Below are 26,264 nucleotides of genomic sequence, written 5' to 3' on the forward strand. Positions count from 1 at the left end.
ATGAAAAAGGAAGTTGCAGACTTCGTAGCTAAGTGCTTAACCTGTCAGCAAGTTAAAGCTGAACATCGACTTCCTGCAGGAAAGCTTCAGAGTTTACCCATACCAGTGTGGAAGTGGGAGAGGATTACTATGGATTTTATTGTTTGATTACCCCGTTCACAAGCAGGCCATGATGCAATCTGGGTAATTGTGGATAGATTGACCAAATCTGCCCACTTTATCCCAATCCATACAGTTTGGTCAGGGGAGAGACTCGCACAAGTGTACCTTGATGAAATTGTGCGATTACATGGAGTATCAGCCTCTATTGTTTCTGACCGAGATACCCGATTTGTTTCACATTTCTGGAGGAGTTTACAAGAGGCTTTGGGTACCCGATTAGATTTTAGTACTGCTTTCCACCCCCAGAGTGATGGGCAGTCCGAGCGTACCATCCAGACCCTCGAGGATATGTTACGGGCCTGTGTGATTGATTACCAGGGCAGTTGGCCACAGTTCCTGCCGATGGCTGAATTTGCTTATAACAATAGTTATCAAGCAAGTATTCAGATGGCACCTTTTGAAGCCCTGTATGGTAGAAAGTGCAGATCACCACTTCATTGGAGTGAAGTGGGTGAGAGATTGGTTTTGGGTCCCGATGTATTACAAGAAGCTGAAGCTAAAGTTCGACTTGCGCGAGAACGTCTACTGACAGCCCAGAGTCGACAAAAGAGCTATGCGGATAAACGTCGGCGAGAATTGGAATTTCAAATTGGTGATCGTGTATTCCTAAAGGTTTCCCCGACAAAAGGAATTAAGAGATTTGGTCTCCGAGGGAAGTTAAGTCCCCGATTTATTGGACCCTACGAGGTGTTGGAACGGATAGGCCCCGTAGCGTATTGGCTTGCGTTACCGCCAAATCTATCGGGAGTGCATAATGTGTTTCATGTATCTACACTACGAAAGTATATTTTTGATCCAAACCACATATTGGAAAGTACTCCAGTGGATTTATGAGAAGATTTGAGCTTTGAGGAACATCCAGTGAGAATTCTAGCTCGAGAGGTGAAACGGCTTCGAAACCGCGAAATACCGTATGTGAAGATACTTTGGAGCAATCACGATGAGCGAGAAGCCAGTTGGGAACTGAAGAGTGCGATGTTAGAGCACTACCCCTATCTTGTCTCAACGGAATCTTGAGGTAGGTGATTACAAGTTTCGCGGACGAAACTTCTTTTTAGGAGGAGTGAATTTAATACACTGAACTTCTGCAAATTGCGGAGCTCGAGTGTGTGGCATGAGATGTGGAACTATCCCACATGTTCTAATAAGGTTTGGACAAGTTTTTGAGCAAGTTAGAGGATGATTGGAAAGCTAGAAGTGAGAAAGTGCATTGCAATTGTGAAATTTGCATTTTCTGCATTGGTGTACCGGTACAAGCTTAATGTTGTACCGGTACAGCAAGCAGCAACAGCTGCAGCTGCGTGGCTGCAGGGCTAGTTTGGTCTTTTCACCCTCCATACTTATCCCCTTAGGCTTCAGCTCGACCCAGAAGTTGCTGGAGGGTGCTGGAAGCTCAGAGAGGAGTGAGGCAAGACTTTCTCTCTCTAAGAATTTTCTCCCTCGACATAAAAGTCGCCGTTTTACGCCGTTTCGCGCCGCGCTCGTTGTTCGCTGAGTGGAGGACTCAAGGGAAATCTTTGGCACGTGGGGAGAAGGAGCTTTGCTGTGTTTGCTGTGAGGTTACTACCAGGGGAAGCTGAACCTCAGCTTTAGAGAGGTAATCGACTCGATTTCTCGCTAGTTTACGGTTTAATATTGAATTTTGACGCCTTTTAGTGTTGTTGCTTCCCGCTGAGCTAGAAGTCGATTACAGCAGTAAAGAGAGGTTATTTTAACTGTGAATTACATACGTTAGCTCAGAGAAAGGTTGTTCTAAGCTTAGTGAGGATAATTAGTGGATTATGATGCTAATTCGAAGCTTAATGCGATTAATTGAGCGAATTGATGCAGTTTAAACTTGTTCCTTCGCAGCAGGTTTTCGGACCACTTGGGGCTAATTTGGTGACCAGGAAGATTAGTTTGGAAGGTGTTCCAACCAAGGGTAAGCTGAAATTTCTGTAAGAAAACTAAAATCACTAGATTTCGGCTATTTTAACGCGTATACAAGCATATTGATGCCATTTTGACGTTGTTCGCAGCGAGATTGCAATTGAGCCTTGGATCCTCTTCAGTTAGCATTGGAGGGCCTTGTGAAAGCTTAACTTGAGGTACTACACTAGCCCAAAACAGGGATTTAAGGGGTTACTTTGTATTAAGTGCAAATTAGGCCGAAATTGGACATTTCGGTCGTCCTTTTAACGCGGTGTTGATGTTTGTTTTCAGCGGGGTTGGAGTCTTGTGGAGCTGAATTACGGATTTTTGAGGACTGTGTTGGAGCCTAGTACTAGGTGGGTTTGACCTAACCAGAACAAGTGAAGCTCCCCTATGTTCTTTATGTACCATAGAGTTGGTATAGTTATGCGTGATTGTGAGTAATGTGATTGTGGCCATAATGTTGATATAATTGAAATAGAATCTCTGTGAAGTGGAGAATCCTCATGCACAAAAGTATTCATACTCCTGTTTAGTTTAGTTGAATAACTATGAGACAAGTTATTATGCTCATGAAAAGTAGAGAACCACGACCTTCTCTTTTTACTTGCTTGAGTACAAAGTAGAGAACAATGACATTCTTTTGGACTCTAAAGTAGAGAACCATGACATACTTTGGGACTATGTTGGGAGTGCCATGATAGTGAAAAGATTCTAATGCCAGGTGTAAATTAGCATTACTCTTGCATGCTTACTAAACTAGTGGATTCTAGTTGTTGTTAATAGTTGTTATATTGAAATTCCGATCGAGGATCGAGACTAAGAACATTGCAAATGAAAGTATGATAATTGAGACATGTGGACAGTGGAATATGCTTGCTTGCCATCGTGCTCATTCGCACATGCTTGTGAGGGTAGCTCCCTACAAGCCGGCACTCCGGAGTTGGCCTACGCGACAGTTATTCGCCCGTGCGGGATTGGGTGCCGAAGTGGATTGCCGTGGGGAGTGTATACTGCCACGAGGCCATTAGGCGCGGCGCAAGCCGCACTACCTTGAGTAGGCCCATATGGACGAAATGAAAGTACTAAATGACATTTGACAGTAATGAATGCTTACCTGTTATAGTAGATATTTATATATTTGTGCTTATGTTCATGTTATATTCATTACTGCAGAGATTTTGATTCCATGTTGATTACATGTTCTTCATCTGTTAGCATAGCATTTATATATATCATGCAATTATTGCTTTTACTTTCATTTAGTACATCATGAGCCTAGTGGTGTAATTCGCCGAGGCTGGCGGCTTACCCACTGGGAACTATTGTTTATAGTTCTCACGCCATTTTTATTGTTGTTTTTACAGAGCCATCTACAGGAGAGGCTAGGGATCGTGGCAAGGGAGTCGCGTCTAGCTAGACATTGCTAGCAGTATGCTAGTCGATCACCTTGCTACTCGGGCTACAGCCGAGGGTGATGTCCCTACGTATAGAGAGACCGCCAATGTATCTACTTTTGTAGACCCGTGATGTATATGTACTATTGGAACCAGACTCTATAGTTGTGATACTTTTCTTTTAGTTGAGATTTTGGATTTTATACTCCCTGTTCTCTTGTTGTGAGTATTGTGGACTGTACTTTGCTCTGATATCAGGATAGGATTATTTTATAATTTTTACTCTTATCGACTTGTTTCTTGTAGACACCTTATATACTGCAGGTGTATGGCGGGTCTGTGCACGTACCGGATATGCTTCCGCTGATACCCGGGCGTGACAGTAACACTTGACCCCGGGGCATGACACAATGCCACAATTTGCTCATCCATCGGCATATAATCCCAACCAAGCACCTTGCAGAAGGCTCTCGGGTCGGATATACGTCCACTATTTTGGAAAAGAATACTATTGCGGTAGCCAAACTGTTGGTGTACGTGACATGCTACATAAGTTGTGACGATCGATGCAATACACTCAATAGCCAACTGAATGGTAAATAGCTGAGATCAAGTCGACAGTAACCACCTGTCCCAACATATTACCTATGTCTCACAAAAACCACTGATACTGACCAATCAGGTCCCATAGATAAAGGTCATGCAAAGGCATTATAAGGCACCGCTCTACTACTAAATCATGATAGGATATTGAGCAGTTAGTAGAGTAAATGTAATGTGAAGTCTAGTGGTGTAATGCTCATCATGTAATGTGTAAAATCAATAAAAAAGGAGTAAAGAATGTCACCGAGCTAGCACCACTATATCAACTTTGGATCGAGGCAACAACCTGATAGTAGTAAAGAACGTCACCGAGCTAGCGCCACTGTATCAACTTTGGATTGAGGCAACCACCTGTATTAGAAGATGCACCTAACTCCCAAGGTGCACCAGATCATCCACATGTAACAACCTAACTCACTAGCAACAATTACTCGTTAGGCTAAAACATAGGCCCAAAATGCTTAAGTCCAATTATTATTACTAGTCTATAAATCTATTATATATCCAATCATATTTCCATTTCTATTCGATGTGGGATTATTAGGGTGTGACAAACTCCCCCTGTTAAAGCCCTGACGTTCTTGTAAATTTAATCACATACATAGCCCAAGATCAATAGGCGATGTGAAACTCGTATTGCTAGCCTTGTCATCCAGACCCCTCTAAACCCTAAACCCTAAACCCTAAAACCCTAAAACCCTAAATCCTAAACCCTAAACCCTAAAACCCTAAACCCTAATAGCCGGTCATCTTGTCATTCAGAATCCGACATAGCTTATCACTTTGTCTTTTAGATCCTGACTCAGCCGAGACTCGTCACATATTTTCGACTGGTGAACCAGCTTTAATACCAAATATAACGACTCAGCCCACTAGTAATAATAACTCGTTTGGCCCAAACATCGGTCCAAAATACTTAAACTCAATTATTATTACTAGTCTCGAGATATTTATGAAGTCGTCTTTTTTTTTTATATAATCACATGCATGTCACGTGCCTTGACATTTGCCGAGTCCAAGCTGGCACCCCCCCTATAAACGAACCGAGCATTCCCCGTTTCCCAGTCTACCGACCTTTTTTTTCTTTTCTTTTTAATTTTTTTTAAATTTTAAATTTTTATTTTTTAACCCCTTCCCTTCGTCTCTAGGTCCTAGCACCTACAAATTCCCCATTCCCATTTCAAGATCCCAACTATTGCCCCTCTTCTCAGATCCTCCTCTCCTTCTCCTTCCTCTTACTCCATTACATAGATCTACCTACAAAGACGCTTCAATTCAATATCCACAACAATTTAGAAAGCGAAAGCGAAAGAGCGGGTATGGAATCGTCGTCGCCGACCTCGTCGCCCGATTCAACAACCTGCGAGGTATCTGATTCCGTCGATCGAGATCTGTTTCCTCTGTGGTTTTGCAATCACTAGATCTTCTTTATTCTTGTTTTTGTGGATTGTTCTTGTTTAGATCATCACATTGTGATTATAGGTTATTGCACTGCACTTGAATTCCTGGCTCAAGCTGTCACTTCTTGACTGACTTGCTACTTAAGCCCCTGTCAGGCCCCTAATTTTGTCACTTCTCGACTGACTCCGGCCCTACTTTTGCTTCGGCTTTCAGCTGCAGGCATATCTAGCGAAGTGTATGGCTAGTTGAATCGTATGGAGCTTCTGCTATGGTGGAAAGTTGAAAATGAGATTCTAAGAGCCTGGTTGGCCGTGTTTCAGGGTGTAGTGCTGTTCAATGAAGTGCTACTTGATTCGTGCTATTAAGAGAACCATTGTAAATAAACGCCGCTACAAGCTTATCTAGAATCAGAAGCGGCACCTTGGAGCTTCTGCCCTTTGGCCTTAGAATCTCATTTCGACTTTCTGCTACAACAGAAGCTCTAGATTATTTAGTTCGCCAAACACTTTGTTCGTGATGACTATAGGTATGTAGGAGGTAGGCCGAACGAACACTAAGACTTAAAAGTGGAAGCTCCAATGTAGAGCTTCTTGCTATTGGGAGAATTTAACATTGTGCTTCTCCTAATAGCATCACTTATACTGCAATTCAATGAATAAAAACACTGTGCCTTATAGCAGGGCCAAACAAGCCCTAGTTAGCTCTTGGCATTAGGAAAAAACTATTAGATTTGTTTACTGCGAAACATGTTGGGTATTTAGCTGCTCTGTGGCATAGCAACCCAGCGTCATCACTTTCTCACACTGAAGCATGATATTTAGCTATGTTTATCTAACAATGACCCAAAGAGCCTAACACCATGCAACTGGGTAGTAACATATATTGAACTTGTGACCGCCCACAAAGAGGGGCGTGTCTCCGCTCTCTACCTAGCATGGTATGTAGCTAGGGTTAGCTTACTTAAAAGGTTATTCATACAGTTGAGGCGCAGAGATATAAGCAGCAAAATTGGTCTTCTTGGCTATTGATGTTGCGGTTATTCGGTATTGCCATTGAGGGAAAGGAATGGATCATTTCGGTGGACGTACTGCTGGCGTAGGAATATGTATAACCTAGGCTTAAGTGGAGCACGTAGGGATTGAAACAATAAGAAGCATCTTGTTGTCTTCATTTGTATATGTAAGTTGCTACTCAAGCCTAGTTATTTTGTGATGGATAATGTTTTGATGTGGTGAACACCCATTATCATTGCGTCTCAACACTCTTTTTAGATGTTAAATGGCTGCAGAAGAATACTAGATCCAATAGGCTTTTAGATTTAAATGAAATATATATTGATTAGAAGGAAATGAGCAATTTGTCATACAAGTATACAACTTGAAAATAACATTTGAAATATCAAAAACCTCCAAAAATTAGAGAGAAGGCATGATAGCTGATTTAGGATGGAGCTTCCTTTAATTGCAATACTATGAATAGAACAATCTTCTATGGCATCTAGCTATAGAAATCCAAACTCACAAAACTCACAAAATCATTGGAGTTCATTATGAGAAGGGTAACAATGATACAGAATTGAGAAGACCTGAACCCCATCTTATGAACACCTTGATAGTCTATTTGACAGCAAAAAAATTTTAATACTCTGACGAATGATCTTCTATTTACTCACCTTCTCTAGGCTTTTTGTTTATTTTATGCGTAAAGCTATTATGTGGAACCTCTTAAACACGTAGTCTTGTGTATGAAGGTTGAAGTGCTAGATAGGTCATACTAACAAATGACAATGCCAAGTGCTAAATATGAATACACTTGCTATGGATCATATGCTATTGATTGTTACTGCCTGCAAATATTGGCTATCATTACTGTAGTCACTACAAAATGCCTAGGGGTGATAGTCCTAACTAATAAATAATTTACACTCATGCTGAATCCTTATGTGAAGACCAGCATTTTTCATCGATATGATTAAGAAGTTTGATATTAATAATTGAGATACCTATTATGAAACCATTGGTTAGTTTGCTCAGGAATCATTCTGGACTATTAGGCGTACATCCTAATACATTGTGATCTAATTAATTTGTTAGCACTTGATGTGTTTTATGAATGTGTAACATTCATTTTCCATGGTGACAAAACTTAAAATTATTTGGAAATCTTTTGATTGGTTATATCTAGATGATCTCTTCTAGGATAAGAGAAAAAGGTAGTATTTGTAATATACTTCTAGTCAATTCATGAATGAGTATAAAATTGTGGTTTGATTGGTTTACCTTAGAAGCTCAAGAACAAGGATTTTAGTGCTGTGGCACGGGTTGAGTCAAAAACTTGCTAGCATAGTATGGAATGGTGTGTGCTATGTTGCACCGATGTGTATTGGTCACAAAAAGTACTTGTGTGCTAGCACACAATGGCATAGAATATTTATTTTCTTTGGCACCAATATATTCTAATTGCTTATTATATATTTATATCAAATCTTTTGTACTTTATTGAAGTAACTATTTGCTAATCTTAAAGAAAAGAGGGTTTTGAGTCATGCCATCGGCACAGAAGCTATATCATGCCAATATCTTGTTGGTACCGTACTACATATGGGGCATTGCCCGTCAAGGATTAAAGTGCCGCCCCTTGCTGTTCAAAGCCTCCCTAAATAAGGGCGCATTATAGAGGGGTTAGACCGCGCGATAGTACCGTGACATAGTACGCTATATGCATGTGAATCGTAGGCACGCAACATACCTTTTTTGTCCTTTTATTCTTTCCATTTTCTCATTATTTACTCTCTCTTCCCCTCTTCTCTGTTTTCTCTTTGTTGTCTTCTCATATCTCTATTTTTGTCTTTCTATTTTCTCCTACCTTTTCTCCACATAATTCTTTTCTTTTTTTTACTTCAATCCCTTTTCTTTCCTCTTTGATCACTTCTATCCTAAAAGGGATGGCAAATAAATACCAAAATTTACAATCTACATACCAAGTAAGTCAAATAATTCACAAGTTAATTTTTTTTGTAGATTTTAGAGATTTATAACTTGTAAAGTTTGTTTTTTGAAGAAATATAAAATTTCTCAAATTTTTATCAAAAGTTTGCAAAAATATGAAAATAGATCCACTTGATCTAGTCATTATATAGTCCGGGTCTTAATTTTCTTGGATAGATCTCATATTTTGCATGATAAAAATGGATTAACTTTCAAATTTTGAAAGTCAAAAGATAAGTCAAAGTATCGGAGAGATCCTTACTATTTTTCATGCACATTTTAAGAAAAAACAAATAATTTTCTATGAAAATTTAAAGAACAAATAATTTTCTCTAATTTTATAATTTATAATTTTTAAAATTCTGAAAATATAGAGATAAAATCAAAATAATTGATAGAGATAAAATCGAAATAATTGATATCCTAATTTTTCAAAGATGTATCTCACAATTTTTCGTAAATGCTGTTATGTTTTAGTTAATCTAGTCATATTACGCTCTCGTTGAATCAATATGTATATATCTTGCAAACTTTTATAAAAAAATTAAGAAAAAAATCAATTCATAGCCAAATTTCATAATTATAAGCCTAAAACTTGTAAAATAACATTATAAGACTTTATTAGGACTTAAAAAAAATAAAAAGGACAGTGCTAAAGCGTGCAATTAGGAGTCCTTGCATGCCCATTTGCACACAAGTGTGCCATGTGTCGGCATGGAACCATGCCCATGTTGTATCATGCCAGGCACCTATCGGCACGCCTCTGTGCCACGACACCTTAATTCTTGTTGCTCGTGCCGATGGGCACTTAAATCCTTTGAGAATTGTAGATTGTGGTAACCAAAAAAGCAAAATAGAGCTCCTCTCATTATTTAATTTCTGAAAATGGCAAAACAACACCTGAACAAACTTGATTCTCTTCAATTGTAAGTAACACATTAGAAGTTTTGTTGAGATGTTCTCTCCCGCCCTATTCTCTCTCCCTTTCATCCTTTTCTTTCTCTCTCCTCCAATCCCTTTTCCAAAAAAAGGAGGAGGATGCCTCCTCTATGCAAGCTAGGAGGAGGTATTCCTACTAATTGCACATGAGAACCTTCTCCTCATGTAACAGAAAGAAGAGACGGTTCTCTCCTCTAGTTGCAAGAGGAGGGGAAGCCCTTTTCCTCGCAAAACAGTGGAGGATTCCCTCTCCTACTATTGAGGATCTCTCTCTTAATTATTTTTATTTTTACTTTATTTTAATTTGGTAATAATTAATGGAGCAATTGAAGGCAATTTTGAAATAGGCCCCTCAAAATGTTTTTTTGATTGACATCCCTTTAGCATTTTTTTTGTTTTGCGTATATTGATGTAGTATAGGAGGAAAACCGCAAGTAAATAATCGAATTAGGCTGAAGGGACTATGAATAAATATGGAATAATTAGGGTTTTAAGAAAACCACTAGTTTCTAAGATATATTGAAAAATATGATCCAAAAAACCGCTGTAACCTGATTTGCATCCCTTTTATATTAGGATTACAAGGTGCTCTTCAATATTAGCCCTTGATTATGACCTATTGACTAACTTTAAATTCTATCCATCAAAATATAATAATGTCCCATGCTAATCACTTGACAACTGACTAAATAAAATAAATAAAACAATTGAAAATTAAAAAACATAATATTAAAGCTCCTGCGTCAGTAATTCTAATAAGCTACGTAATTTATTAGATTTTATGGTTTTAAATGCTCTTAATTGCTAATTATTTAAATTTTATTTGCTAATATATAATTAAAACTATTCTATATATTTGATAGAAATTTTAATTTATTTAATTAATCATATGACTTCAATAAAAATCAAAAGTTAAAATATGTCAGTTGAAAAGTTAAAGTTAAGGGGACCATTTCAAACCGGTCTATTGTTGTGGAGGACTCCATAATTATTACTATTTTCTTTTTATGTTTTAATTTCTCTCTTCTTTCGTTTTGGCACAAATGTATGGAGACCCTCTTAACCATAGGAACTTTTGAAAAGGAACACTTTTATTTTTTTCATTAATATTTACTCAAATTTCGTTAATTTTGTTTTGAGCTATTATAATCAATTAAATTTGAAATTTATCCTAATTAAAATTTTACTAGCTATGATTGTAAACTATTAATGAGGTTAAGGGCCATGTAAAATTGTTTCTAGGTCTCCATATACTTTTACCGTTGAATTCATTGAATCTTATTTTTTCTGCACTTCACAGCGGTCAACAACTTTTCAAAAAGATTTTTTTTGCCAAATAGCTTTCTCTAGCAAGCAATACTTTGATATATAATCAGCCAAACACACACACACACACTCTCTCTCCCTCTAAATACATATATATCTATATATATACATATATATATAGAATTAGGCTACTATACTATCTATAGTACCGGAGCTCCGGTACTATAGTCTTGTTTTCGATCTTAGGGTGTTCAAATTAACGATCCACACCATTAAATATGATCTAGGGTATATGAAGTTCTCAGGAATAAAATTTTAGTTTTTTTCGAAATTGTTTACTTAGTAAATAAATTATGTCAAAATGGACGGTGGAAAGTAAATAATCTTTAAAATTTGAGCATAGGGCTTTTAAATTCAAAATCAAGAATGTTAATCTTAATCTAGATAGTTTAAAGTATTTTCTATCAAAATTTGAAGAAATTTAGATTCTTCTACACCGTTAAACTCCAAACTCGCCATAGTAGCCATTGAAAATTGACAATTTTGAAATGGTTTGATCATAAAGTAAACTATGTCGAAAAAATATAAAATTTTTAATTTCTAAAAACTTTAAATACCTAGATCATTTTAACGGTATTGGATCGTTGATTTGAACACCCTAGGATTGAAAACGAGACTATAGTACCAGAGTCCCAGTATATAGATATGTATAGAGACTACTCATATATATATATTATATATATATAATATATATATATATATATTATATATAGTAGGGCTACTATAACTCTTATGAGTATAGAGCCCTTTGTACTCATAAGTTTGTTTCTCGATGTTGGGTTTTCGAATCGACGATCCCACACTGTTAAATAATCTAGAGTATTTGAAAACTTCTAGAAAATAAATTTCGTTAATTTTCAAAATCATTGTAAAGTCAATCAAGCGGTAATAAAATGAACGGTCAAAATCGAATGACATTCTAAATGGATGATTGGATCCTTCAATTTAAGATCGGAGTTATTGATCTTTATTTAGGTATGACTAGAATTTCTAATCAAAAATCAATCTATTTTGATTCTTTTACACTGTTAAACTAGCAATATCTCATACCGGTACCGTTAACAAATTGTCAATTTTTGTGAGCTTTTTGATCGTAAAGTAAATATATGAAAAATTATAAAATTTGATTTTAGAAGTTTGTAATACTCTAGATATGTTTAAGCGGTAATGGATCGTCGATTCGGAAGCTTTATCATTAGAAACAACTTTGTGAGTACGAACGCGCATCGTACTCATAAGATATAAGTAGCGACTCTATAATATATATATATATATATATATATATGTATGTATGTATGTATGTTATATATATATGTATGTATGTATGTATGTTATATATATATGTATGTATGTATGTATGTTATATATATATGTATGTATGTATGTATGTATGTATGTATTATATGTATATACATACACATTTATATTTGCGGTACCGCACTATTTTCAACTACACTTCTTCAACCTCACTACACCGTCCAGCCCAGCCAAATGTTTGGAACTTGATAAGCACAACAAGTTAATAGAAATAAGTTCAACATTTGTTCAGTATCTGTTTGTAGGCATCTTAATTGTTTTACAAGTTCTGAATCAGAATATGTGGATCAAACAGTGTTTAAAAGGATTTTTTTTAAATAGGCTTAAAGAATATTATAATTATTATAAAAATAGTTCTGTAAAAAAATTATTTACAAAACTAGTCCTATGCGTTGAATGAATTACCACTTTCTAAATATAGTAAATCATTCATCGATTCTTGAAAATATTAAAATTATTTTTAGAGTTTAATACTAAACATATTTCAGAGTTCGGATGTGGAAAACATATAAGTTACGTGAAAGCGGTGAATGGTTTACCGCTTTTAGAAAGCTGTGATTCACTGCTTTCTAATTAGGCCTAGTTTTATAAATAAAAGTTTTGGATGCCTTGTCACGCCCCGGATGTCTCGTTCCCCGGGCACGCCGACAAATCCGCCGTATACAAAGAAATTTTCTCTGTATACGAAGCGACAGCTGTACCTGTAAATCAAACACTACTACGAACAGTAGTAGAGAGCTGCTAGAGAAAACAGAAGCTAAATAAGCTGAGTTTCATATACATAGTCCAAATCCAAAATACAGAGCTACTCGCACTGGCGAGTTAAGTCAACTATGTACATAAACTCGAAACAAAACATCTACCTGCGGTAGGGGCACCTCTAGCTCAGTACGTCGAGTAGGGCTCTAACTCGCGGCGCCCTTGCCTCGATCCTGGTCCGCGGACGGTGCAGCAGCCAGAACCTGTGGCTCTGCAAAAACATAGGTAACAACTGGGCGTGAGAACTACTGTAAAAACAAGTAGTCCTCAGTGGGTACCGCCCAAAACAACATCGGTCCACCCACTAAGTCNGCAGCGCTACGATCCCAACCGTACCCTCGAACGGCTTCGCGGCGCGTCGTCGGCGTCGAATCCGAGCTCCTCGGCACCTCTACCCGTGCTCTCCACCATGCACGTAATTAACTAGAGAGAACAAAAAGTGCACACTCTCTGTTAATTTGAAGGGATAAACATGAAAAGGGCGGTGGCATTCTTATCCAAAAAAAATGACCACTATGCCCCTTGACCAACTCAAAATGAAGGGTATTACATGCCTACTTCTACAATAAAAAAGTTTTGTAGGCTTAGTAGCCCAACAATCCCTTTTGAAAAGGTGCGTATCTCAACTCCTAGGCGCGAGGCGCAGGCCTCATCACCTAAGTACCTCAGGCAACTTGAGGCGCAATGCCTCTCTGAGGTGCGCCCCTCACGCCTAGGCGCTGAGAAGTGCGCCTGAGGTGAGGCACGAGGCACAATGTTGAAGTTAATATATACTGACCCGTTAAGGGATTTAAAGACCAGGATCAAAGCAAAAAATCATTTGGAAAAGGTCTTCGGTGAATAGAGTAAGAAATGTATGAATTAAGTAGAAAACTGCCTTAATGTATGCAATGTTGTCCATAGAGTCTTTCTAATTTAACTAACCAAGCATTTTAACATTGCTCAGTTTCATGTAATAATTGTCGAATCTGATTAATTTTGGGCCTTTGGAGAGTGTTGCAAATTGGATTTGAAGCCTTTTGGTTCCAAGTGAAAGTAACACTAGATCTAATTGCAGTTACTTTGAAACTAAGATTTTTTTTTCTCCCCCTCTTTTTGGTCAACTATTCAGACCTTCGTATACAGAATATCAATATAGCATATCTATAGAGTCAAATCCATTCATCTAGGATGTTTGAATTGCAAAAAGTAGGAGGCAGTCTAGGTGCTAGCGTATGCAATTACTTAGTCTATGAATGAAACTAAAATCATGGAATTGGAAATAAAGGTAAGTAGTTTGGGCCAAGGCATTGTTCATGGTATCAGGCTGCTTGAACATTCTCTTTAAATATTCTAATTTTGATGTTGCTGGTAATGAATTTAATTTGGCAGTGGATAGGATATGAGATACTTGGTTGGTTGTTCTGCCGTTTCTTCTTCTTGTGCACATTCTTCAATTTTTTTTCCTGTATCCTGTACATTTTCACTGCTAAAACAATTTTTTTTTTTAAAATCACCTCTCCACCCACAACCTCACTGCCTCTAGAAAAATCACCCATTTTGTAGTTGGAGAAATATGAACTGTCCTGAGGCACTAGGCTGATCTAATTCTCAAACAGAAACAGATTATAGCCCTCGATAAGAGTGCTCACATTAATGGAGCTAGAAAATGCAGTAGGGGAGTGTTAAATATTAGATTACTCAGGTTCTGTCTTACCCTAGATATATAGATTCTAGTTTTTTGAGACCTAAGTTAATCAACTTGTAGTATGTAAATGACCTTTTACATATACGCAACGTGAAATTGCATAAACACCCCTGCGGAGTTGGTATTTGCGTGCGTGCTGTTGAGAGTATTGCTTATTTGCATGCGCTTCCATATACGGGATATCTGTGAAAAAGTAACCCTTGTTGGAGCATCAATGTAAATAAAAGAAAGATTCTTAGAGGCATGGATGCAATTTGCCAACTCTCTAAGGGTATTTGCACATTTCACATGTTTGCCGGGCTATATGATCATATGTGGAAAGCCCTGTCTAAATCTTTGAGGAATAATGCCATGAGCAGTCATTACTTGGTTAAATGAGCTGTGCAGTCACTGCAAACTTCTAATTTATAGAATATAGATACAATTACTTGCACACAGCAAATGATTTGAAGTAATGGCTTTAGCTGTTATATATTGATTTTTGTCAAAATTGAAATTCAAGCTATAGTTTAGTACTTCATTTAGATTCTATTGTGCACAAGATTTGTAGTGCACACCCTGTTTGCTGGCCCAAAGGCCAAAAGAGTGAATGCAATACTCTACCAGAACATTGGAAATAAAGTGAATTATCGTGTGTGATCCTTTAATAAGAAGATTTTCAACCGAGACAAATCACACAGTAAACACAAAGGCATAATATTCTAAATAAATGGACGTTACAGCTAATATATGTTAGACAATTAGCATGTTGAGATGAGGTGCAAAATTTAACATTTATTGTCCATTTTTGACATGAAAGTTTATTAAATAATGTGTAACTTCATACTGCAACCAACTTTTAACATTTCATAATTTTGCTTTCGTGATCTTTTCATATGAAAAAATTTTCTATTCTTTGCTGCTTGATGTTTGCTTCATGAGTAGTAATAATTTTTGAAATAACAACCTTGGTCTTTCTGTGTTGTTCCAGTGGCAGATCCACAGACTTTGCTAGAAGAGAAAGTATCAACAGAAGAAAAGTTGGCACTAACTCAATATGAGCTTCGGTTAGCCCAAGAAGATTTGTCAAGACTGAAGTCAGAGTTACAAAAGCAAAAAGAATTATCACCGGAAGAATTAAATGGTTTGTTCTTTGTAATTGACAGGACCTCTAAGATGTATGCTTGCTTAGTGTTAATTACATATTTACATCATACTATTCATGTGATTTTGCCCTAATTATTTATCTATTCTATATGTCTAAGTTTCCTTAGTAGTAGGCTATTACTTTCTCCTTTCTAAATTACTACTCTCGTTTGCACTCCAGCTTGCATCATGTCGTGTTCATCCATCATTAAAATGTTGAATGAATGTGCGAGGACATCTTTGTGTGGTCGTATTCTTAGAATATTATTTTTCATTGCACTGTAAATTTTGCTTTAAAATGTGTAATAGAACAAAATATGTTATTCTGTTATGTGATATTCATGTGTTAATTATCATTAGTTCCTACTTGCTTGGTAGTGGTTCTCTTTGCATCTGTGCTAATTAAGTTACATATAGTAGCAACTAATTTCCAGTCACATCTCGGCACGGAAGCTCAACCGCACACGTGCACAGACTCACCACATGTATAGAACTTTTCCTATAGTATACATGCATGACGTTGGAGTACAAAGCACATGTGAACACTACACAAAGAGTCTAAAACCCAAGAAATACATTTTTCCAAAGTCATTTAATTATTTACAAAAGGGGTGGGGTTTCCAAATGCATTCAGGATAAGTATACTAAGTTTCAATTACACTTTTCTTTTTTCCAAATTAGTCCAATTACTATTGCCACAAAATATATAGCTATGTAGGAGTTATCTATCACGGGTCCTTAGTCCGCATCGTGCTCCACACCAGCCGATGCACTTGAAAACAGTCCAACAAAGGAGTGAGAAACAATAAAAGTTTTTCAGCGGGTACAGCAAGCAAACGAAAGTAAGCTTTCTCCCAACTGGTCAATAGGGATATGGTAATAATAATACTAACTGTAGGAAAATAGGTAAGTATGTGTTAATGGCAAGAAACTGTACTAATATGTCATGGTGAGCTGCAGCTAGCGGAAAGTGAGCAACGTACAGTCATGCCATGTTTTTTCTTTAAATGAAATGGGCTTGTCCCAATTGTATTCAACCTTCTCAACGAGTGGCTCAAGCTTGCCATCATGGATAGAGTTAGGACTGATTATTCAATTGTTACGTTGTGGGTGTAACGCTCTATGATTCTGCTTAGAATATGTGAGGCCTACACGCTAGTAATAATAATTGGGCTTGAGCATTTTGGGCCGGTGGTTTGGGCCCAACGAGTTATTGTTGCTAGCTGGTCGGATCGTTACAATTGGTATCAGAGCCGAATACCAGCCGGAAGTATAAGAGCTAAGTACTATGCGAGATAAAGTGCTACACCAACGGATTTGGTGGGAGCCACCTCTTGAATCCGTAGGAGCCACCTCTAGAATCTCACAGCTCCTGGTAATTTTGGTTTGCATCTGTGATCTAGTTTGAATCCGATAAGGACATTAGGGTCTAAACATGGGGAGTTTGTAACGCCCCATGATTCTGCTTAGAATATATAAGGCCTACATGTTAGTAATAATAACCGAGCTTAAGTATTTTGGGCCGGTGGTTTGGGCCCAACGAGTTATTGTTGCTAGCCGGTTGGGTCGTTACAGTGGGCAAAGCTAGGACTAGTTACCCAGTTGCCACGCCATGGATAGAGTCGGGACTAGCTACCCGGTTGCCATTTCATAACCCAATCGGGAAGGGACCTTGGGGAGCGAGTGCCCAAGGTGTCCTTGGCCAATATCACATATTGCAAGTTATGAACACATACTCATGTTCAAACTCATGACTGGTCATCCAATACCTCAACCATGTCGTCAATGAAAGCAACTCTGGCTAAATCATGTACTACCTCTACTTCTAGTCTAGAGTGTTATCATAAAGATGTCCGAGTCCAACTAGCATATTTTCTAGGACAAATAGAGACTATGACAAGTAAACAAGTCGAGGCATGCTACTAACAACGTCCATCATGAGCAAGTAAGCGATCAATAGTGTATGTACCATCATTATATCATTAAGCCAAGTTGAGAAATTGAACCAATACACCTGGGGTACTACTATACCCACTTCGGATTTAACACCCACCTCTAGTAGCTAATTTGGCGTGTACGTGTTCACGACTTCCTGATCTTCGCTCGGACCTAAGGAGAAAACATACAAGTTATACGTTATGCTAGAACTCCATTCACGACCAACAAGTCGCATAGAAACTTAGGTTTGGGGTTATGAATGTTGAGGTTTTGGAACTTGATGTTGATGTTCCGAAACCAACACTAGGTTCCGAAACTTGTGATTAGGTTCCGTAGAACTAGAAGTCTTACTGCTTTGTGCCTTATTCTGGTTTTGGAACCAAGTCCCTAGTTCCGAAACCTAGCACACAAGCAGCACTCAGCTGATGGGCAACTCCGTGAAATTCGCGGAGTTGCGGTGCCATGATGTCGATTCTACTAGATTCAAGCCCCAAACACTCGAGACAATAGAAATGCACCAAAACGACGCAAAAAAGGCTTGAAAAAGCATAAGACCTAGATTAGTTTCACAAAGCAAGCGTTATCTCTAAAACAATGGTTTTCATAAGTTGAACTATAGAAACCCATAATGATCGCTTTGCTTAAAATGCTCCAAGAAAGCAATGTGCTTGAAAATGAGCTTAAATTCTCATTATGTTTGAGAAAACACATAAAATAGCCATGAAAATCCCTAGGGTTTCCATCACATTTTGGAATCTAGTCCAAAACACTGCCCAAGCTTACTAAAAGCTAGAAATCAAAGAAATACACATAAAACATCATGAATCCCACAAGCGAAACCAAGGATCAATGACAAGATACCTAGATCTCGGAGTTCCACCAGTGAGATAGCTCAAAGAGGTCGAGATCACCGCACCAAACCTTCCAAAGTTTGATCTCCCAATAGAGAAGCTTGTGGAAAAAGGAGATGAAGGAAAAGAAGACTCCTCCATGCTTGAAAAATGGGGGAGGTGAGTGGGAGTTTGCGAGAGGAGGAGAAGAAAAGCAATAGAGGGAGGAAGAGGGGAAAGTAAGGGGCTAGGGTTAGCTCCGGTTATTTATAGATGTAGAAGAAGACAATTGCGATTAAACCTCCTATCTATCAACTTTTGGTTAGCACCCCCCAATCCAACACACTAGTCTGCTGCTCATGTTCTGGAACACGATTTTCACGTTCTAGAACATTACCTAATTCTGGAACTCCTACACAGGTTTTGCAGTCGCTCCCAGCCATTAGGTTCCCTGTCCGTATTCCTGAACCTCAGGATCAAGTTCTAGAATCTGACACAGGGACTGAAACCGCCTAATGTTGGCTCACAAATTTTTTTTCTTTGTTTTTTAGGGTATTAATAAGCAGGACAGTAGGAACACCTCTTTTAGACTATTATTAATTTACTTCTACGTGAACAAAATTAACTTTGCATCAGTGATGTACCTTTGCTTCTACAATATATTGTGCAAAGGCTACGAAAGATACTAACTGTTATTAACAAACAAATTTCTGGCACTGCATATATGGAAAAAAAGAAATCTAATAGCTGCTTATGGATCATGCCTCTTTTCATTTGACTGAGGTCATGATTGATAAGGAGCATTAGATGCTACAGTATATTGTGGAGACTGGAGAGGCTGCAAAAGATACTAACTGTTATTAAGAAACAGATTTCTACTAGCACTGCATATATGGAAAAATCTAATAGCTGCTAATGGGCCATGGCTCTTTTCATTCAATTAATGTCACAACTGATAAGTGACATCCTAATCAGATGTAATCGGTAAAATGTACTTCATGTTTCATTTGAAACATTTAAAACTGCACTTTTTGGGTTCCGCTTTGGAAACTTGTTCTTTACAATTGCTGCGCCTGATGCCTTTTCTTCTATTTATGGTACAGGACCTCTTTCAGATGCATCAGTAACTGATGGGCTTAGAAGTCAACGAGATAAAAGGGAAACCACTCTGTCATCATTAGGCCTTTTAAAAGACTCTGAACGAAAAGATCTTAATTGTGCTGTGAAGGAGTACTTGCTTTTTGCTGGGTACAGACTTACAGCCATGACATTTATTGAGGAGGTGTGTAGTATCTATGCATGACGACTTTGTTCACAGTGTAAAACTGGACATTCTTTATTTAAGGCATAATTTACTAAAGGATAGGTTGTTCACGAGTGAATTGAAGATTACATGTATGTCAAGGTGGCAGGAGGAAGTATGAATGATCATGTACACTCTACACCTATTGATTGTAGTTTCTATACAGTTGTTAATTCTGATATTCATTTTAAGTGTGTTGGTGAGCCTAATCGCATCTTGTCAGATCCAGAAATATGTCTGTTCATTGGACAGTTCAGGTCATTGAATAGTCTTATTAATCATATTTCTTCCTATTTTTGTTGCTGTTATTTCTGGCATTTATTATGTTAATGAAATCCTTTTTCAGCATATAAACTTGATTAATAGTTATAAGGGTTACCAATCTATGCCAGGCAGCATATACCATGCTTACTATGTAAAGGTTGCTAAGTATTTCTTTTATCTGGTAACTGTTAGATGCATCAAGCTAACCTTATCTGTTCCAAAATATGGCACATTCTTAGGGTCTTTCAGTTCATGCTATTCTGGCAGGTTTTGTTTGGCATGTCAGATGGTCTAAAATGGAGAAACACGCAATGTCTTGTTGCATTTAAGATTCAAATTGCAAACCCTAAGCGGGTGTTCAAACTAGGCCAAAATATCGCATCAATGTTTCAATGTTGTCCAGTGAGTCTGTGATCATAGTTACACAAATGTAAACTTTTAGAAGTATGTCTGCAGGAGGTTTTAAATGGAGAATTATTTAAGAGCGCTTTTGATGTTTAAATTTACAAGCTTATCTGTTCTAGGAAAAGACTGACGAATGATTGCATTTTGCTTTACTGTTAGGAATATGACTGCTTTATAATTCAATGGTTTCCTTATGTTATGTTATAATATATAGCAATGCATTACTCAAGTACGTCCGAAAAATTTTCACTGCTTAATTTAAGTTAGATTTTCTTATTTCAGTACATGTCATATCGGCTATATTAGTTATTGTTAGTTACTTTATTTCTCGAGTTTATTTTGCATCTCTTTAAGCTTTCTTCTCTTAAGCTTTCTTCTCTTTCAACGTATATTGTGCTTAAAATGCCAAACTAGCCATTGTTATATCGTTTTGTACTGCAGGTTACTGACCAGAACCTTGATGTTTGGCCAAATAGTTCAGCCAGTGTATCTGATGCTCTACGCCGCTATTATTATCAATACCTCTCAACCACCTCAGAGGCTGCTGAGGTAATCTTTCGACATACCATGATTTGTGAGTCAATATTGATTATATTAATCGGCACCACTCGTCATTATTTTTTGGATAAGCGAACTGAAATATTTTACTTTTTTCCTCCTTACTTTACCTTACTTTCTTTTGAGTCCGGAAGTAGCGGACTAGTCCAAGGGATGGAAGGGCAAAGGCCTTTTGCTGCCTCTTCTAGTCAAGAATTGGGGCCTCACAATCACTAGCTAATATGCTTTACTCTCATGCCTTTCTTTGTTCATTGTTTGATATTCTACTGTACCAAGCAGAAAGGAAACACACCAATCCATCCTGAACTTGGTAATTAAACTCTACTGCGGCGACGATACTATAGGGGAGGTCCTGCACAAATTAGTTCAAAGCCAGAATTATAAAAACCTTAAATAACGCCTCTTATTTGACTTAAATAGTTTTCAATATGAGCAAAGTTAAAATCCAAAATGTAAAGGTTGTCTTATTCTATACCTCATTATGATATCTCTTCTCTCCCACTTCACACCGCAAAACACACTGTTGTTATGGAGAGAGAGGTGCTTTCACATCTTCTTAACGCAAAAAGGCTGAGGGGAGGAAAGTTTCTTTTTGGAGGGTCCTCCTGGGAGTAGATCTAGTGGAGATAGGGTGGGGCCTGTAGATCAGGATTAGAGCACGTGGCTAGTGAAAAAGAAGTTCCCCTTTATGTTGATATCCATAAGATATGTCCTTGTTTATATCAGATGTGCATGTGGGTACTGGGTAGTGCTGTTTTTTTCTCTTGAATTTTTCCTCGACGTATAAGTCTATATTATGTTTGCACTGTCACTCAACCTTTACACTTGATGGTGGACGCAACAGCATATTATTTTGCTTTTTTTGGCATTAGTGGCAAACACAGTAAACAGACTTTTGTACTATCTCTGAACCGGAATCTACTATGACTCTCTTCCTGAGTCATAGTATTGTGCTCTTAATCTCTGGATATGATGCTATGTTTAGGGCTATCTAACAAATGATGCATTACAAGCTAAGGAATTTGCATGAAATATATACCAATACGAAATTCGGTCTAGGTTTGCAACTGAAATCCGGCAACCAGGGCTTGAATCCATGACCTTTGGGGATTATGAATCACTAGCCAAAGCGCTAATGATTGAAATTTGATCTTGTTTGTAATTTGTAATGACGAGTCTAATTAGGTAATATAGATTTTAGCTAATTTCACAAGGTTATCTACTAGTTAAAATTGAATGAAATAGTATACTTTTGTTGTTTCGCATTTTGTATCCCAACAAATTTAGGATTATAGTAAACATAGAATAAGTGATGATTGTGCTATTGAAATCAGAATAAGCTCATCAAGACCATGGTTAGTTAATTCGCGAATTTTTGAAAAAACGAATTAAACGGCCGTTTTCGTATTTTTCCGAAAAATTCGGAAAAAAATGCGATTTTTTGGAGAAAAATAATTATTCGTGAATTATTCGCGATTCGCGAATTATTCGTTCAAAAAAAGGCCCTTGGGCCTGCGCTCAGGCCCGTGCTCGTGGCAGGGCCCGCGCCCACACTCGCATACATGTATATCACATCTGCATGCATGTCTGTGTGCGTATGGATTACAGAAAAGAATGTAAGAACGTTTAATGTTGCCATGAAAAAAGGGCTTGTCAACCATTTTACATATTTGGAGTGGTCAACATCTAGATAGATAAGTCGTATATCATTTGTGTATATGTTTCCTAATGTGCATTACTTATGAACAGTACAATCTTTTCACATTGGCTGGGTTGAGATGCACTAATAATGGCACTACCTTGTATTCTTATTTTCTGCGTATTGCTGTCTTGCTTCAGGAGAAGATAGCCATTCTTCGAGAAAATGAATCATTGATAAAGGAAAATGAGAAGCTTAGAAGTGAAAAGAACTTGTTGCTAAAAAACAAGGAATCAGCTGATGGGCAGATTGTGGTTCTCAAAAAGTCTTTGGAGGCTGCACAGAAGGATTTAAAAGACAGGGACATTCTGGTAATTCTCACTTCAACTTGCTGCCAATAGATCAACTTTTGGTGCTAATTGTTTTCTAACATACCCTACATTAAAGGTTCAAAATCAGAAGCAGTTGCTGGAAATACAGAGGAAAGAGCTTAATGACTGCAGGGCTGAAATTACCGCTCTTAAAATGCACATAGAAGGGGCCCGATCAAGTAAACAATGGGCAGGAGAAAGTGAAGTTATAAAGTCCCTTGATGCTGATAACTCTAAGGAAGAAACAAAATTATTGCAGAGTGAAACAGAAAACATAAAGAGAACAGGTTCCGCCACAAATTTTTCAGAGTCAATAGTACCTTTGGCTGAGAGCAAACAACCAGAGGAGGTAGTTCTAGTTAAGGAAGTGGCAGAAACTTCGAAGCCTGTTGAATCTATATCTGATTCAAATGTTGACAGTACTGATCATCTGACCTCTGAAGAGGAGAGATTGAAATCCAGTACTACAGTTCTTGTTACATCAGCCGTTTCTTGTAATGGTAACACTAGTATCGTGAAACACGAAAGTCCCAATAATAATATTCTAGTATCACTCTCTGAAGACAAAGGGCCGGTTGAGAATATACCCACAAAGAAAGAAAGAGCTTCTGAAAAGATGGTAAGTAGCTAGTAGTATGCTGCTTTCTTTTGGAAGTATTATAGCCTAGTGGATATCATGTCTTATCATAAAGGCTTTTTCATATAATTTGTACTATCCGTAGGCTTTGGAAACTATCCAAATACTTTCAGATGCTTTGCCCAAGATTGTACCCTATGTTCTCATCAACCACCGTGAGGTTCTTATCTGTAATCTATTTCCTTTCCTTGTGTTTTGCTTCTATGAAAAATAAACTTTGGATGACAACAATGTCATTTGGCTACAGGAGCTTCTTCCTTTAATTATGTGTGCTATTGAACGACATCCGGAGAGCAGCGTGAGAGATTCTTTGACGCATACTCTGTTCAACCTTATTAAACGACCAGATGAACAACAGAGACGTATTATAATGGAAGTAAGCCCTTCCATGATACCCCAGCTGTTGATAGTGACGGATATTTCATAAATGTTTTTATTTTATTTTATTTTATTTTTATTTTTCTCTGTAACAGGCTTGTGTTACCCTAGCTAAGAATATTGGGGAGATGAGGACAGAAACAGAGTTGCTTCCACAGTGCTGGGAGCAGGTAAGATTTAAAATATTAAGAACCCTTTTAACATATGTACTTAATTAGTGCCTGTTTGGCTAAACTTCTAAACCTGCTATACTCTTGAAAGCATAAGTTTCCATAAATCATAATTTGGAGCTTTTGCTGTGGCAAAAATCTGAAATGAGCTTTCTAGGTCGGGAAAGCATTAGTTCCATATGAAGCTTTTAGTTTTGCTACAGCGAGAAGATCGAGATGACATTTTAATGAAAAAGATACTAATGCTTATTCAAATAGCTTTAATCAAACAACACTTTTTAAGAAGCTCTAGCCGAGTTCTTGTGATTACACTATTTGACAATGACAAATTTATTGGTCTCTAGATAAATCACAAGTATGAGGAGCGTAGGCTGCTGGTCGCTCAATCTTGTGGAGAGCTCGCAGAGTATGTTCGTCCTGAGATTCGTGATTCACTTATCCTGTCCATAGTACAGCAACTCATTGAAGACTCTGCAACAGTTGTTCGAGAAGCTGCCGCTCATAACCTGGCACTGCTGCTCCCGCTCTTCCCAAACATGGACAAATATTTTAAGGTCAGCCTCACTAATGCTCAGAGGCAAATCAATGGAGCAGAAATTGACTTCACAGAATTGGCTCTGAAATGTAAGCTATATGACAGGCTAGAACGAAAAAAAAAATAAAAAAGAAAAGATACGGCTTCAGGGATGCTCGGAGGCTGAGTGAAGATGATACTCACTAAACCAAAGTAGCTTCTCTAAAAGTTCTTCTCTTTGTTTGATAGGTTGAGGAGCTGATGTTCCAATTGGTTTGTGATCCTTCGGGAGTGGTCGTAGATACTACTCTTAAGAAACTTGTTCCAGCTGTAATTAAATGGGGCGGTAAATTGGATCATATTCTGAGAGTGCTACTTTCCCACATCATAGGCTCCGCTCAGGTATCTTTCTTTAGTAATGAATTTTTCCAAAGTATTGGTCTTGAAGTTTGACCTTATTTCAGTTAGTCGTCAATGTTTCAGTTTTATGAATTTAACCCCTTAAGCTTATTCTCCATTACAATTGATTCCTTTTGTTGGTTCACCATCTGTCAAATCAGCATTATCATTAGGTTAGTTGGTATGGCATTTTTGTGAAGTAGTTCATGATCAGTGATGATACTGAATAAGATGGTAGATTAATCGAATGAGTTAATTGTTATGTGGAACAAACTTAAGGAACTAAAACTGTTAATCTAGATGTTATTAAGATATAGCTTCGACGAAAATTCAGGGACTAAATTCATAATCAACTCTTAAATATTTCGTCATGTCTACTTCTTGATTGTTTGCTAATTTGTTGTTACATATTGTCCAGCGATGTCCACCTGTCTCGGGGGTTGAAGGTTCAGCAGAATCTCATCTTCGTGTTCTAGGCGAACGAGAGCGCTGGAATATTGATGTGCTACTGCGAATGTTGACAGAGTTGCTCCCCTTTACACATCGTAAAGCAATTGAGACATGTCCTTTTACTTCTTCAGTGGAGTCTCTTACAAGCCTAGAGAAGGAAAATTCTGGCTTCTCCAGCTCCTTGCTCCAGTTGTATGCAACGTGAGTCTAGAGTTATTTTGCTGACTTACATTCCTTTAATGCTTCAACTTCAGGTGCATCCTGCACTTGTGGAGAAAATATAATGTTATACAATAGCATAATTATGCGTAATAGTGAAGTTATTTTATACATCAACTTGGATAGGGGTCATATGGAATGGACTGCACTTGAGTGGATGCACATTGATTGTCTCCCTGATTTGATTCAACTTGCTCGCTTGTTACCTCAGAAGGAGGATAATCTAAGAAGTCGAATCACAAAGGTAGATTAAAAACAAGAACTTTAGTTGTTACATCGTACTTCAAAAGATTCTTCACCCTAATCATATTTTTTTCTTTTCACCCTTTTTTGATAAAACATTTCAGTACCTATTGGGCGTCTCAGAATGTTATGGGAGAGATTATGCAGAGCACATTATGCTACCTGTATTTCTAGCAGCAATTGGGGACAGCGAAAGTGCTGATTTTACATTTTTCCCGTTGGCCATTCAATCTAAAGTCCAAGGTATCAAGAGGAAATATCTTTGTTGTTATAACAATTTGTCATCTTATTTTATTTCATCTCTAAAATTAAACCAAATTACTCAATTCCAG

General features: G+C 37.6%; 1 protein-coding gene and 1 long non-coding RNA gene across 2 annotated transcripts in view; both read left to right on the plus strand.

The window, feature by feature from the left end:
• Positions 1,546-2,218, plus strand: LOC109716950. The gene is made up of 3 exons (XR_002218087.1): positions 1,546-1,759; positions 2,017-2,083; positions 2,181-2,218. It is a non-coding gene; the product is annotated as an uncharacterized LOC109716950 (long non-coding RNA).
• LOC109717312 (lisH domain and HEAT repeat-containing protein KIAA1468 homolog) overlaps positions 5,170-26,264 on the plus strand; it is a gene marked incomplete at its 5' end in the record, with an annotated part of 29,952 nt that continues 8,857 nt past the window's right edge. The window contains 14 exons of the mRNA XM_020243035.1: positions 5,170-5,440; positions 15,460-15,612; positions 19,486-19,664; positions 20,796-20,903; positions 22,752-22,922; positions 22,999-23,541; positions 23,645-23,719; positions 23,807-23,935; positions 24,033-24,107; positions 24,452-24,661; positions 24,871-25,023; positions 25,439-25,671; positions 25,816-25,933; positions 26,037-26,175. Of these exons, the coding sequence (XP_020098624.1) occupies positions 5,170-5,440; positions 15,460-15,612; positions 19,486-19,664; positions 20,796-20,903; positions 22,752-22,922; positions 22,999-23,541; positions 23,645-23,719; positions 23,807-23,935; positions 24,033-24,107; positions 24,452-24,661; positions 24,871-25,023; positions 25,439-25,671; positions 25,816-25,933; positions 26,037-26,175 (2,557 nt within the window). The remainder of the gene's footprint in view (positions 5,441-15,459; positions 15,613-19,485; positions 19,665-20,795; positions 20,904-22,751; positions 22,923-22,998; positions 23,542-23,644; positions 23,720-23,806; positions 23,936-24,032; positions 24,108-24,451; positions 24,662-24,870; positions 25,024-25,438; positions 25,672-25,815; positions 25,934-26,036; positions 26,176-26,264) is intronic.

Source organism: Ananas comosus, linkage group 11 (assembly GCF_001540865.1).
Source record: "Ananas comosus cultivar F153 linkage group 11, ASM154086v1, whole genome shotgun sequence".
In the NCBI taxonomy this organism is placed as follows: Eukaryota; Viridiplantae; Streptophyta; class Magnoliopsida; order Poales; family Bromeliaceae; genus Ananas; species Ananas comosus.